General features: G+C 50.0%; 1 protein-coding gene across 12 annotated transcripts in view; it reads right to left on the minus strand.

The window, feature by feature from the left end:
• LOC121828826 (uncharacterized) overlaps positions 1 to 15962 on the minus strand; it is a 196861-nt gene that overhangs the window by 103149 nt on the left and 77750 nt on the right. For all 12 annotated transcript variants that reach the window (XR_013050745.1, XR_013050746.1, XR_013050748.1 and 9 more), the window contains one exon: positions 7083 to 7271. Coding sequence is in view for 8 of the 12 variants with exons in the window: in XM_076570605.1 (XP_076426720.1) it covers positions 7210 to 7271 (62 nt within the window). In the remaining 4 variants the exon portion in view is untranslated. The remainder of the gene's footprint in view (positions 1 to 7082; positions 7272 to 15962) is intronic.

Consider the following 15962-nt stretch of genomic DNA (forward strand, 5'->3'; position numbering starts at 1 on the left):
TATTCGCTCCTCACACTTTACTGCAGCCGCGTTGACCGGGCCGGGTTTGCTGTGAATTTGAAAAGCCAGAATGGCTCAAGATTGGTTACAGACAAACTCAAGATGTTCCCACAGCCTCTCCGCAGCACAGTCCCCCGTGTGAGCCTGAGAAGAGACTGCACCTGGGAAGTCACTTGAATCTGAGGAGTTCTGGCCCAGGAGAAAGGCAGCGTGCTAGCTACTCACATGGAGAGGACACGGCACACCTTAAGAAACGACTCAAAAAAAAAAAAAATGGGGAAGAAAGATTTCCTTTGAGTCAAGGTTACAGCTAGCTCATAATTGACTTGCTGCTCTGTTGTTGTTGAGTCTGTGGCAAGAGCATCACGTGGTAGTGGGAGCATGTGGCTGACACCTCTTGGCAGACGGGAGGGAGAGGTGGGAGGGGGGGAGAAAGGGGGGAGTTCCCTTCACTTCCCACTAACGGCATCAGAATTCTGTACCCATCAGAATCACACTCATGGAGTAGGTCAGAACCCTCAATCACCCAATAACTTGTCAATCATTGGATCCACCAGCTGGACTTGACCATGAGAGACGTCTCGGGAAGACATTTCACATCCAAACCATTACAGACACCAGAGCCGCCCCGAGGAAGGGCAGGCATGTGCCAAGGCCTCTTTCTGCTGGCTCTGTTCTCTCTCGGGGAGGGGTCTTTTGACCTTGACCCTACAGCTATGCTCTGAAGCCACGCTGTCAGCTCCAGCACGGAGCTGAGCAAACGGGCTGGGGTGATTTCTTCGAGTCCTGGTACTCCAGGGGAAAGACTTTCCCTTTCACCAGACTATCCCTGGAGGTGAGGCTGAGATTTACATGCTCACAGGGCCCAGCAGGAACCGAAGGAATAAGAACTAGTGGACAGCTAATAATGGCTTCAGCAGACTAACACCGGGGAGGAAATAGACCCCATAGACCCAGCTTTTCTGAATTGCGCAGGAATAGTAATCACTGGGTTTTTACATGATGACTCCACTATTGAAGGCAAATTAAAACCATGGCCCTCCTGTGGCTTGTGAGCCCCTGTGGGTTTTTTTTGGTGTCTCCACAAGTGGGAGGAAGGGACCGCATTGGCTTTGCCTGCTCCAGGCTCTGCCCACCAGTATTCCCATCTCCCAGTGCTGGAAGGCCCATCTTGGACAAAAGGTGTCACAGTGTAGTACCCTTCACCATTTTCCCTGTGAATGTCACCAGAGTCCATATCTTGGCTCCATGCTTGAAACAGACAGTCATCTGCAGACATCTACCCGTAATTTATCTCTAAAAATTAATATCAGTCTATAAAATGCACCACAGGACACAGGAATAACAGTCACACAGCCTCAGAAACAATCAGCTGAAATTGACATCTGAAAACGTACCTCCCCTGCGCTCACGCATGCACCCCCCCCCGGGGGGGCGGGCGGGGCTGTGATTGGTAAGGGCTTCATTTCTGATGAGCCTCATGCTGAGAGCACTCACCTCATATAATTCATCAAAAATCACTTCTTTTAATAAGCAGCCCACAGGAAAACAATTACTGACGTCAGTTTCATGATACTCGAAGTTCTAGAACAAAGAACATATCGCCCACAACTCTGGGACCTCTTAGCTGATACTGAATTTTAATTTAAAAAACATTAATATGTCCAGCTGACGGCAGGGAGGGTACTGCTCCACGGCGTCGGAAAGAAACCGGGAAGGCAAAATATGGCTGACGGGTTGTCTGGACGAACCGTGCAATGTTAACATTTGTCTTCTGTGGCTTTTTGTCTGAGGCTTTCAGTTCTGTTTGCTTTTGAAGACAAGTCTTTGCTGTGAGGCCCTGGCTGGCCCCAAACTGGCAGCGATCATCCTGTCCTGCCTCTGCCTTCCAGAAGCTGACATTACAGGTAAGCAGCAGCGCCATGGACGGACACTTTAGTCTGGGTAAAGTAGAATCCAAGCTGTGAATAGCCACACAAGGGAGGGACTCAGGGAGGGAGTTTTCTTCCCCTCTGAGTACCCCAACAGCACATCCTTGAAAGAGAACCCACAGTTAAAACCCCGCACCTCCCCACATGGATACTGCCCCAGGTTGTGCAAGACAAACCCTTGAAAGGAAGCTTTTGGGTTTTTTTTCTTTTCTTTCTTTCTTTCTTTTTTTTTTTCTGAGCAAGAAACTTGACGCTATTTCCAGGCGATTAACTTAAGAAAGCCTTCTGCAGTGAGGCTAAGAAATGGAAACAGTCTTCTGAAAGCAGTAGATTAACAATATAACCACAGGCAAGGATGTCCAAGTCACCCCCACCAATTCTAAGAGCACTGGCTTCTGAAGGGATGCGTCAACAGAATAGGAACACCAAAGCGCTCCAAGCCTGTTGACACATGGCTTCAGGAATGGACTGCTACAGCAGGTGACTGTCCCACACCCTCTCTGGACAAGCCTCTAAGTCGTGCTGTGTCAGAGCAGGCCCAACGTTCTGTGAAAGAGTGGACACTTTGCCCCAACCACAGCACACTGAGCTGTGGCCAGGACCTCTGGGGAAGACACCGGCTTCTGTCCAAGGAGGAAGTAGCTGCCTGGGTCTTGGGAGCCCACAACAACCAGCTTTACGCCCGGGCCAGAGAGTATATGCAGGGGGCTAAGTGAGGCCCGCCACATGTTCTGAAGGAACATCCTGGGATGCGGAGTGTCAGCCCCACAGCATGGGAGCTGAGGCAAAGGCTTCTGTCCTGAGTGGGGTGGGGGTGGCCTAGGGGCAGGCTACCGAGTTAGCCACGGGCTAGCAGAGTGCCTCCACTTCCTCCAAGGAAGAGAGCAGAATGCAGTCTGAGCCCAGGCCCCAGCCCGGCAACAGTACAGCTGCTGAGGCTGGACGGGGCCAGTGTAAGGTAGCGGGCACAGCTGGGACCTCGGGAAGGTGCTCGCCGCCATGCACGGGGAAGAGGGAGGTCTGGGTTTTTAGACAGACAGGAGGGCTGGAGTGATGACTCAGAACATAAAGCAAGCTCAGTTCTCAGAACACAGAGTATAAAAAGGCTGGCTCAAATGATGCTTGCTTGTAACCTCAGCACTCGGAGGGAGAGACAGGTGCGTCCCAGGGCTCACTGGCCGGCCAGCCCGGCCTACTTGGTCAATGAAGAGACCTTGTCTCAAAACAACAACAAAAACACTAGATGATTAGTGCCTAAGGAAGGATGCCTGAGGTTGTCCTCTGCCTTCCACATACACAGGTATACACACACATACTCACACACACACACACACACACACACAAATGCCATACTGTAGAAAGAAAGAAGAGAAAGAAAGAAAGAAAGAAAGAAAGAAAGAAAGAAAGGAAGGAAGGAAGGAAGGAAGGAAGGAAGGAAGGAAGGAAGGAAGGAAGAAAGAAAGAAAGAAGGAAGGAAAGAAGGAAAGAAAGAGAAGAAAAGAAATCACCATTGGGTCATGAGCTGGAAAGGGATGTGGTTGGCGCACTTCCCAAAGACCAGGCTTGACTACGTGATGTCCTAGTTCATGTGTTCCTGCTTGTACCTTTAGACACTATCAGTGGACCACTCCCTTGTCCCACCCCTATCTTCCACACTGTGTCAAGGTCAGTGGATAAACCATGGAGGCCCCTGGCTCACAACAGGTACCCAGGCAGGATAGGTTGGTGTTACTCTCTCTGGGAAAATAGGTGCAGCTCCCCTGAGGAGCAGTACATAATGAACATGCCGTATCTTGAAAATAGCATGATGATTCCAGATTCCAAAGGGAAACTGACAGAGGACCCCCACAGGGAAATCCACTGTGTCCCCAAAATGAAGCAGGTGAGCCACATTGGTACACTGACCTCAAGCCGAGACCCCTCCCCAAACACTGGGATGGCAGGTAGCAGGGGTCCCAGAAGAGCTCAAGTGTGCGCTTTTGAGACACTGTGGCTCCTGGACATAGTGCTACCTCAGTGCTCACCCATGTGGGAAGGTGGTGGGGATATTCAGGGAAGCTGAGTCTTGCCTATGCCCTTCCCCCAGGCTGGGAGGGCTTCCTGGAGAAGAAGGCGTGCCAAGGCTGGGTAAAAATGGACAGCAGGACTCGTGGGGCAGGGTTCACTGTGCCCTACTTGGGCTGGGGCACATGACTAGTTTTCTCTGAGGCAGCACATTTTCCATTCTAAAAATAGCCCACGATGACCCAAGACATCTTCCCCTCCCAAGGAGTCCCATGGTTCTGGGTTGTTGTTTTCCCAGAATTTTTGTGATTTCTGAAAGCCATGCACAATAAAACCATTATGGCTGTCACTGCCTGTCCGATGATGCCCCAGACACAACAACCTGAGTACCAACGTTCAACCCTTCACTGAAGGAAGAACTTGCCCTGGGAGGTGAGGGAAGCTCCCTTTGACAACCCTCTCTAGTCAGCCTGCCTTCTCCCTCCATTAAGGGATACAGGGGTGCTGTTCAACCAGAAAGGATCAGCCGCCACCCGCCCCTCCCCTCCCCGCCCCTCCACGCACACAGGTTGACAGCAGGACATGTCTATGAACCCTGAGGGTTTTGGCCTCTGCCTAGGCCTGAGCTAGCCACAGCTGGAGGAGCTTTTAACGGGACACCGACCGGATTTCTGTCTGCCCTGAAAACCTCCCCACCTCGATTTTGGTGGTATTTCTGGGACATTTAGGACACAATCCTTTTGAAGAGGAGGCACCCACTACTGGTCCGGTGACTCCTGGGATCCGAGTTCCTTGACTGCCTGTTGGCAAGCAAGGGGCTATTTTTACACATCTGAGTGGGGCCCTACTAACTGCTGCACAGGCACTTCTAGGGAAGTTCACATTTTCCCCCTGGCCAGCTGTTAACTCCAACAGCGCCAACCGGGCACTGGCAGTGGGGGTGGGGGAACTCGGTGGTTTGCTTATGAGACACACAAAATGCACCCGCTTTCTCTAAAGGGTTAACGGCTGCAGACAAGACAGTCATATTGAGTTATACATGGCAAAGGGTGATCCGTGGGTGAGCAATGCAGACGAGCAAAAGAAAAAAAAAATGTAAAAAGGGGAAGATAGGAAAAAGAAAACCGCAAGGATATACACCATCCTCCCACCCCTACCCCCCCACCCCCATCCCCCAAACCCTACTCCCCCACCCCCATCCCCCACCCCATCCCCCACCCCATCCCCCACCCCCTACCCCCCCCCACCCCCATCCCCCACCCCCACCCCCCACCCCGCCGCCCCGTCCACCCCCACCCTCGCCCAGAACATTATATGTACAGGCCACAGATTGGAGCGAAGTTAAATTTGGCTCACAGGAATACAGGAAAGAAAGAAAACAGATCAAGTTACACAGAATCCTATTCAGATTTGGGCTTGGGCCTCAGCACACAATGCCCGGCTAAAGAGAACAAGGCCGCGGTGTGTTGTGGAAAGCTCACACCCACCAGCTTCGCCTTCTCTGTAGTCATCTGCTGGCCTGGCCCTGGGCTGCAGCCCTAATTCCCTGCTCTGCAGGTGGAGACAGATAAAACAAACCAAAATGGTGTAATGGACTGCAGGAAGCCTTTCTTCAGAACTTGATCAGCCTCCAGAAAGGAAACATGCATGGACTTTTCTCCGGACAGCAATCTGTTTTCTTAGGGTGCAGAGAGAGGCCTGGTGGCCAGGGTAAATAAGGTAACCGGTGGCAGGGTTTTTGGCAGGCTGAGTTGCGCAGGAAGTTCGAAAAGACCGCTTCCTACGCTCTGATTCCAACCAAAAGTGAGCTGTCAATCTTGCAGGATGGAGGTGCTTGGAAGGCACCAGCCAGGAAAGAGCGGCTGTAAGGGGGAAACCTGAGTCACAGGTGCGTGCCTGGAATCCTCCCCAGCTCCCTCCGGCTGGTTCACCTGGCTAGAACCCAGTCCCAGAAGCTGGATTCTGCAAATTCACTAACTGGCGCCAAGCAGGGCTGCTGGGATTAAAAAAAAAAAAAAAAAACTCCAGGTAGATGTTGGCTGCTCCTGTGAGCAGCTGGGCAGGCTGGCTGGGAAAATCAAATTGGCCGAGTGACCCCTGCATGTAAAGCCAGCCATGAGATGGTCAGGTGTGTTTTAAACAGTAGAGGTCAGACCTGCCAGCAGACACTCAGGATGCAACATGGAGAGGAGAGACCCACCAGTGCTTCCCAGGGAGGGAGGCATGACAGCCTGAGAATAAGGGCCCATATTGCTGTGGTGTGGGAGTCTTTTCAACGTCGTTCTATCTTATCCTATTTGAGTTTCTCCTGACCCTAGGTGGGCCAGACAGGGAGAATATAGTTCTCATTGTACAGTGGACGATGCCTAAGTAGGCTACTCTTTGCCTCAGAGAACATTGCCTGGGCTCTGGACAGCACATGCCAGGTCAGGCTGGGTGGCACAAGGTCCTCCTACCTGGGTGTACATCACAGTCACCAGCCTTCATCAGCTGGTGCCGACTACTCATCATCAGCTGGTGCCTTTAGGGACTGGAGAGATGGCTCAGCAGTTAAGAACACTGACTGTTCTTCCAGAGGACCCAGGTTCAATTCCCAGCACCCACATGGCAGCTCACAACTGTCTGTAACTCTAGGATCCAGCACCCTCACACAGACATACAGGCAAAACACCAACAAAATAAAAATAAATTAATTAAAAAAAATAATGTTGCCCTTAGTCTGGTGGTGGTGTTGGATGCCTTTAATCCCTACACTCAGGAGGCAGAGGCAGGTGGATTTCTGAGTTTGAAGCCAGCCTGGCCTAGAGAGTGAGTTCTAGGACAGCCAGGCTAGGACAGCCAGGACACAGAGAAACCCTGTCGTGTGTGTGTGTGTGTGTGTGTGTGTGTGTGTGTTATTGTTGTTCTAGGGGCTGGAGGAATAACTTAGCAGTTAGGAGCACCAGCTGCAGTTACAGAAGACTCAGATTCAATTCCCAGCACCCACGTGGCTCTTCACAACCATCTGTAATTCCAGTTCCAGGAGATCCAATGGCATCTCCTGGTCTCTCCAGGAAATGCATGTGGTACACAGACATACGTGCAGACAAAATACCCACACACATAAGAATAAAAATTTCAAATTAAAAATACAATAAAGAATCTTACCCTAGCCTGGACCTCAGCAGGGGCGTGGGCATCCAGAGTCCTCAGTTCTCACTGAGCTCTGCCATGGTGTGAGCTCAGCCTGCGTTTGAAGTGTGGGGACCGTGTTCAGAGCATCTCCAAGGCTGATTCAGTGAGAGAGCCCACGCATTTCATCCCCTCTTCGGCCTGCGATGCCGTGGATCCTGAAACCTGTGTAGGGCAAAGGTCAACATGAGAACTGTGTCTCCTGCTGTCCGACTTTGCTGTCTGTTGCTGTGATAAAATGCTCACAACCAACCGGGAGAGAAAAGAATTTGTTTGGCTCACAGGCCACCATCGAGGGAAGCCGAGGCAGGAACCGGGAGAGGGCAGCTGAAACAGAGGCTTCGGGGGAGGAATGCCGCTTACTGGCTTGCTCAGACACCTTGAATAGCCCAGGACCATCTGCCCAGGCATAGTTCTGCCCACAATGGGCTGGGCCCTCCCATGTCAATCATCAATCAAGACAATTCCCCACAGACACACCCAGGCAAATCTGAAGGAGGCAGTCCCTTGATGGATGTTCCTTCTTCCCAGATACGTCTAGGTTTGTGTCAAGTTGACAAAAACTGTAACATCTACAGAAACCCATGCATTCAAATCCAATCTCTAGCACTTCAGAATGTACCTGTATGTGGAAACTGGGATGCTATGGATATATCCATAATTAGTTAAGATGGAGTCACTAGAGTGAGCTGGAATGCAATTTCACTATGGTTCTTATTCAAAGGAAACTTGGACACCAAGGCATATACTCAGGGTGCATGCTACATAACAATGATGATAGAGATCGGATGTAGCTGTGATGAGCCAAGAATGCTAACAGTTGCCAGCAACATTAGTGGTGTGAACAAATCCACTCCCTCAGCCCATACCAGTTTTGAACTTTGACATATATTTCTATCCTGTGAGCCCTGGTTTGTGGCCGTCTTGATGGCAAGCCCTGCACACCAAGATGCTGAGAGACTAGGCAGGAAAGGGTTTCAGTCTGTACCAAACGTTCATCTGGAGCCAACATCCAGTCCCCACCAAGCTCTGAAGACATTTACTCTGTCACCAGGAAGGGTCTCTGCTCCCTTGGGAGTGAAGGAGAGACAGTCTGCTCTTTCTCTTTTACATCTCATCCCTATTTGTTTCTCAACAGAATTCCTCTGAAGTGTCTCGGACGTGAGAGCAGCACGCACTTCCTCTTTAGGACACAGACGGCTCCATGTGAATTGTGGTGCAGAGGAATACCTTTGTCCTCAGCAACTTAAGACCTGGCTGCTTGGTAACTTCCCTTTTATCCCGATGGCTTTTCTAGAGAAATCTGAAAACCGTATTCACAGGACTACAGGACAAACCGCAGTCAGGAGCGTGAAGCAGAAGCTCTCTTCATGGGAATGAGGGTGCAGGATGCATCCACAGGCAGGCTTGTGGGGGGTCCTCAACCCCAACAACACACATGCTCATAACGTGAAATTTCTCCCACATGGTGGGAGTGCTTCCCCACCCACCCACCCACACCAGCGCCCTCTGCAGTGCCCACCCACACCAGCACCCTGTGCAGTACCCACCCACACCAGCGCCCTCTGCAGTGCCCACCCACACCAGCACCCTCTGCAGTACCCACCCACACAAGCACCCTCTGCAGTACCCACCCACACCAGTGCTCTGTGCAGTGCCCACACACACCAGCGCCCTGTACAGTACCCACCCACCCCAGCACCCTGTGCAATACCCATCCACACCAGCGCCCTGTGCAGTACCCACCCACACCAGCACCCTCTGCAGTACCCACCCACACCAGTGCTCTGTGCAGTGCCCACACACACCAGTGCCCTGTGCAGTGCCCACCCACACCAGCGCCCTGTGCAGTGCCCACCCACACCAGCGCCCTGTGCAGTGCCCACCCACACCAGCGCCCTCTGCAGTGCCCACCCACACCAGCGCCCTGTGCAGTACCCACCCACACCAGCACCCTCTACAGTGCCCATCCACACCAGTGCCCTGTGCAGTACCCACCCACACCAGTGCCCTGTGCAGTACCCACCCACACCAGCGCCCTGTGCAGTACCCATCCACACCAGTGCCCTGTGCAGTGCCCATCCACACCAGCTCTGTGTGCAGTGCCCACCCACACCAGCACCCTCTGCAGTACCCATCCACACCAGTGCCCTGTGCAGTGCCCATCCACACCAGCTCTGTGTGCAGTGCCCACCCACACCAGCGCCCGGTGCAGTGTTGGTTAGCCCTCAACTTCCCCAGGGCAGCGTGGGACTCCATTTCTCTTCTTCAGAGCCCAGTGACAATACCACCCTCTTGGCTTGGGGAAACCTTACATAATACACCACCAGCCTTCGGACTCAGGCAGCCTTTCCAGATGCAGGAGGTCCTGGAACTTCAGCACACCTGATGTGGAATGCCACTCTTTCTCTTCCTGGTATCAGAAATCTACCTCTTGCTCTGTAGTTCTAAACGCCCTCCCGTTCTTCCTTGCCTCTACCCCAAGCTCTTTACTGTCCACCCGAGTCCAGAGTTATTTTCCCTCACTAAGCATTACTTAATGTATCAATTTGGGAAATTTTTTTTTTCCTCAATGGAGACACTAGCTTGTCCATGGCTTTTGTTGCTAGATTCACAACAGCAAGGAGATGGACCCAGGCTAGGCATCCATCAATGAACGAACGGATCCTTTAAGTGTGGTATATATACACATTATTCAGCAGTTATATATATATATATATGTGTGTGTGTGTGTGTGTGTGTGTGTGTGTGTGTGTGATCTATAGGAAAATGGATGTATCTTGAATGTATAACACTAAGGTAACCCAAAGTCAAAAAGACAAAAAATACATGTTCTCCCTCATATGTAGATCCTAGTCTATAATGTATTCTTGTATACATGGAAACAGGTATAAGTGTGGGTAGTCTAAAATCTAGGAGGCCAAGAGAGGGTAGTATTAGATGATAAGGAAGGATAGGGGTGGGTGCTGGCTATATTTTTATCAAGTTTAGACAGGTTAGAGTCATCTGATAGGAGGGGACCTCAAATGAGAAAATGCCTCCATAATGTCAACTTGTCAGCAAACCTGTGGGGCATTTTCTTGATTGATGACTGATGGGGGAGGGTCCAGCTCTCCGTGGGTTGTGCCAGATTCTGGAAGGTTCCTTCAGTTGGTTTCTGAACATTTCGGTTTTACATTCCTATGCTTTCAAGAGAGTCCAGACATCTCCATTTCATCTGCTCCACAGATATCCCCGGCAGTGAGCTGTACGAGTGCTCCACCCCAACACAACAGGTGGAGGAGCAGAGACCTTGCTTCCTGCCCTGTCTCACAAATCCGCAGCCGCCATGGTGACTTCCATGGAGTGCTGAGCAGCTCTCAGAGATAGATCTGTTTTCAACCCCCGAAGAAGCTTAAAGCGGCAAGTCTTCCTGGCACAGAAGGCAGCCTCATTGTTTTCAAGTCGAACACATGTTTTACATCAAGAGGAGGGCTGTGGTCGGGGTAGGGGAGCTGAAGGGAGATTCAAAGGTTCCTCGGTTCTCATCGGTCTCAGCCTCTTCAAAGCTTCATCCCACTCGACAGGAGTGCTTCTGCCCACACTTGGGTGCTGTGGTGCATGCACAGGGACTAGTCTGCGGGCCAGAGAGCGGATAACAGACACAGACAGCAACCTGCATGCACGTGCCTCCCCTGCAGAATGGACGGTTCTCTTTGGAGTTTACTGGGCTCCCTAAGGCATAGCTGAATGCATGGAGCGTGAGATCCTGACTGTTCCCAAAGCCATCTCAAACAGTGCTGATGGGTGCAATGGGCTCAAGCTAGCAGGAGTGGGCAGTTCTACTAAGGATCTTTGCAGGTATCAAGGTCAACAGAGGATGGGGATATCTGCCTGTCTGTGAACTGGAGTGTAGTGCATGTATCACCAGGCTTCAGAATAATGCACAGGGAGACAGGTAGAAAATGACAAGGAATAGCCATTTGTATGGTGGTGTTTCTGAAAGAAAGGAGTGCAGGGTGAGAAGAGGGGGGAAGAAGAAGAAAAGACAGGGAACAGGAGAAAGAGTGGAAAGGAATTACCTTTATTTACCTACCTATTTTAATTTTCCAGAAAAACTGACAAATGGTCCAGGGACTCTCCCTGTACCTCACACCTAGTTTCCCTGAACTGGTATATTTGTCACCATTAATCACATGCAGATGAACTGAAGTCTATAGTTCATTCAGACTTCTCCAGTTTTTTACATAAATGTCTCTCGGTATAGTACCCTACATTTAGTTATCACATCTGACTGGTTCCTCTTGGCCTCGGCAATTTCTCAGCCTTTTTTTTTTTTTTTTTTTCTTTTTTGTTTTTTTTGAGACAGGGTTTCTCTGTGTAGTTTTGGTGCCTGTCCTGGATCTCACTCTGTAGACCAGGCTGGCCTCAAACTCACAGAGATCCGCCTGCCTCTGCCTCCCAAGTGCTGGGATTAAAGGAGTACACCACTACCACCTGGCCCAGACTTTTATTTTTGAAGCCTGTGGCCATTTTGAGAACTACTGTTAGATGGAGTTTGTTTTTGTTAATGTTGTTGTTTGTTTGTTTTTATATAACTAGGCAATAAAAAACACAGCAGTGAAGAAGTGCCATCTTCAGCACTCTCTATGAGTACCTGTTATCGTGACACCTCTCTGGACCACCTGACTGTGATGGCGCCTGTGGTCCTTTCCCACTACGAGACTCCTCCCATTCTCAGGTCTGTGGGCCCTCCCCACTACGAGACTCCTCCCACTCACAGGTCTGTGGGCCCTCCCCACTACGAGACTCCTCCCACTCTCAGGTCTGTGGGCCCTCCCCACTACGAGACTCCTCCCATTCTCAGGTCTGTGGGCCCTCCCCACTACAAGACTTCTCCCACTTTCAGGAAGGAAGTCATCAGGCCCTGCCATACTTACAGAGTGGGGAGTTATATTCCACCTATCAGGGTAGAATGTCTAGAAATTATTTGAAATTCTGTTGCAGGCTGGACATTTTTCCATCTTCTTCCATTCATTTAATCAGATACATCTGTATCTAGCTCTCTAGCTCTGTGTGAAGTGCATGTTAATTCTGAGTTTCTTAGACTGTATACCATATTACTGCTCAAATTTCTCTGTCTCCGGCTGCTGAAAACTCTAATGACTCTTGTGCCCCCTGACACGTGACACTGCTTGTTTTTCTAAGCACTCTCTTCCTGGAACACTCCAGTGTACCACGCTCAACCTGTTTATTGTCGGCCTGTCCTCCGGTCAGCCAAGGTATATGAAGTAGTGTTAAGGCTGGGGTTGTAAACTAAAATCTGACGTAAGGGAACTGGAGGGATGGCTCAGCTGTTAAGAACACTGGTTACTTTTGCCGAGGACTCAGGTTCAATTCTTAGCACACACGTTGCCACTCATGGCCATCTGTAACTCCAGTTCCAGGGGATCTGACGTCCCCTTCTGGACTCTGAGGGCACTGCATGCGTGTGGTGCACAGTGATACATGCCAGCCAGACACCCGCACACATACAGTAAAAATTAACATACAAAAATCCAGAGATGAAGTGTGTTCTTTGTTACTGTAATAGGATTTTTTTCAGGCCCCCTCAGCTGACAGAATAAGGAAATACACGTGTCTTCATGAACTATCTTGTAGCTAGAGTTTTCCTGCCTTGCCCACAGTCAGGACAAATCTCTGTCACCCACCAGTCCCACAGCCGCTCAGACCCAACCAAGTAAACACAGAGACTTATATTGCTTACAAACTGTATGGCCATGGCAGGCTTCTTGCTAACTGTTCTTATAGCTTAATTTAATCCATTCCGATAAATCTATACCTTGCCACGTGGCTTGTGGCTTACCGGCATCTTCACATGCAGCTTGTCATGGAGGCGGCTGGCAGTGACTCCCTCCGCCTTCCTGTTTTCTCTGTTAGTCCCGCCTATACCTCCTGCCTGGCCACTGGCCAATCAGTGTTTTATTTATTGACCAATCAGAACAATTTGACATACAGACCACCCCACAGCACTATCTGGATATTTTGTGTGTAGCCATCTGTATCTGTAGGTAGCTAAAGCTGATTACATACTGATTTCTCTAACACTGAGCTGCTGCTGTGTGAACAATCCCAGCCTCCTCCTCATCTGTAATTCCCACTCTAACAGTGAGAAGCCTGACTTTCACCCTCCACTGTCCAGTCACGTCACTGTTGGAATACTTAACTCATAGCCTCCAAATGTACACTCTCAAGGAAAACAATTACTTTAAATTTTATTTTTAAAATTGTATGTGTATGGGTGAATAACACCTCTGAAAATCATGTTGGCATTTGATCACTATTGTGAGGCATGAGGAAGGTGGAAGCTTCATGAAAATGTAGTGTTTACAGGCAGGATCTTTAAGAGAAAATTGGGATAAGGAAGTCATCAGAGTAGTCATCATCAAATCCTGGTTGGCCTTATGACAGAGATGAGAAAGTGCACACACACACACACACACACACACACACACACTCTTTCTCAGACACATACACACACTCACATACTCCCTTTCACTACGTGTTCCTCTATGTCATCTTGGGATTCTGCCAACAAGAAGGCTATTACCAGTGATGGCCACTTAACACTGAACCATTGCTGTAAGACATATAAATGGCCCATGTTATAAGCAACTGGTAGCAGGGAGCATGCCGTTGTCTTGAAACCCTATGCAGCCAGGATGGTAGTGGACCTAAGACAATAGTTTCTCCGTGTATGATGGCTAAACTTCACTGAAAACTTGATGGAGTTGAGAATTACTACAGAAACAATCCTCTTGGCATATCTGGGGGGATTTCCTGGATTGAGTTAATTGTAGGCTGGAGGGGAAGCCTCGGCGGTTAAGAGTACTTCTTGTTCTTACAGAGGACCTGGGTTCGATGACCAGTATCCTCCTGTAGTTCACAACTATCCGTAACTCCTGCTCTAGGGAATCCAATGCCCCCTTCTGACCTCAGTGGGTAGCTAGCATGCACGGGGTGCACAAACATGCAAGCAAAATATTCATACACATAAAAGTGAAATACATCTAAAAGAATTTAGATTAAGTTAGATGAGGTGGGAAAAACTGTGGCCCTGATCTCTGGGCTGGGTGCTGGGCTGAAGAAGAGAACATGAGCTGAACACAGTTCACATCTCCCTGCTGTCTGAGTGATGGCCTGCTGTGACCAGCTGCCCACCCCAGCTGCCCACACCCCCAGCGCTGTGCCTTTCCCGCCATGATGTGCTCAGAACCTTTCTTAAATTGGGCATGGGAATAAACCCCTCTGCCCTTCCCTTCCTTATTCCCACAGAAGAGTAAGTCACACCCAGGGCCAGGCCGGGCCGCAGGTGGCCCAGCTGGGCCTGGCTTCCCCACACATGCGGAGCCAGGTTGCTTGGTTGCTCAGGATTAGGGGCCGGTGCTAAATCAGCTCACACTGGGGCAGGGTTTGTCAGCTCACACGCTTCCTCCCATCCTCCCCTCCACCACCCTAGCTGAATACTCACGCCACTCCTCCAGTGTCTGTCACTCAGGTGCTGAGTCCCTGCCAAGACTGGATGGGCACCCCCTCCCCCACAGCATGCATATATCCACAGAAGGGCTTCTGTCAACAGGCCCAGGAGAGAAATAACTATTCCATTAAAGATTTAATTTTTGTTAGAATTGATCCACATCTCTATATTATAGTCATAGAAATCAGGAGGAAACTTCCATTTATCTATCTATCTATCTATCTATCTATCTATCTATCTATCTATCTATCTATTTATTTTAGATGTGTAGTAAAAAGGAAAAAAGACCGCTCGGCAGAGACTGAACTTAGAGACTGAGAGACCCAGAGCAGAAGAGACATAACAAGCCAAGGAACAGACAACAGCACACAGAACATACACCCCAGGGAGACGACCCCAGCTGCCGTGAGGGAGAAGGGCCTGGGCGCTCCTGTCTGAAGATAAAGATCGGCAGTTGGGCAGCTGTGTGACACAATGGAGGGTCTTCCCCGTGCAAGTCCATGTGCATGGGTACCAGCTGGTCGGAGCCCCAACCTGGAGAAGAACTGCTGCTTGAAGAGCTAGAAGCTGGCATCGGGTTCCCGAGGTACAAGAGCCCGGCTTACTTTGTGTCCCTACAGGTCTGTAGCTCTGGCAGGGGTGACCCTCTGTAATGTCACCTGGGGTGTAGTGTCCAGGAGAGGAGGAGAGACGCTTTTAATTTTTTTCTTGGAGGTTAGCTTCTTAGCCAGTTGGGATACTCAACCTTGAGGTCCCAGTTGGCTTTTTATTGGGCAGTCTTCTTCTGATCGCAAACATGATGGACATTTATTGCATGAATTTTGGAAATAGAGAAAAGCAAACGAGAAATTAAAATGGACCAGCGTCATCCTTCCAGCTAACTAAATTCATATATCAATCAGACATTTTTATTTCCCAGCCGTTGGAAAAATACAGACTGTAAAGAGGAGAAGGAGAGAAAGTGCTTGGATATCAGGACATCAGGGCAGGGTAAGGGGTGACCCACCACCCGCACAGCCTGGGAACACAATGAACAGATGGAAAGTGACCCTGCCACCAGAGTCCTCAGTACCTCTGAGGAGAAACTGAGGTCCAGACGGTGATGTAGAGGGAAGAAACAGGGGTGAGGCCCTGAGAATTTTAACACCAAACAGAAGTATGTGGTAAAGCTTGAATGTCCAGCCCACAGGGATATTTCCATCCTCTTTTCCAAGTTCAACACTACACACAGTGACAGTTTCTGGCTCTGGGTGGACACTCTTTTTCTGATCTGAGCTATGGTGGTAGTGGCTGAATCTACATATCTGGATGGGGACACTAATAGACAATGTCCTTGTCAT

The sequence above is a fragment of the Peromyscus maniculatus genome, chromosome 4 (genome assembly GCF_049852395.1).
Source record: "Peromyscus maniculatus bairdii isolate BWxNUB_F1_BW_parent chromosome 4, HU_Pman_BW_mat_3.1, whole genome shotgun sequence".
Taxonomy (NCBI): domain Eukaryota; kingdom Metazoa; phylum Chordata; class Mammalia; order Rodentia; family Cricetidae; genus Peromyscus; species Peromyscus maniculatus.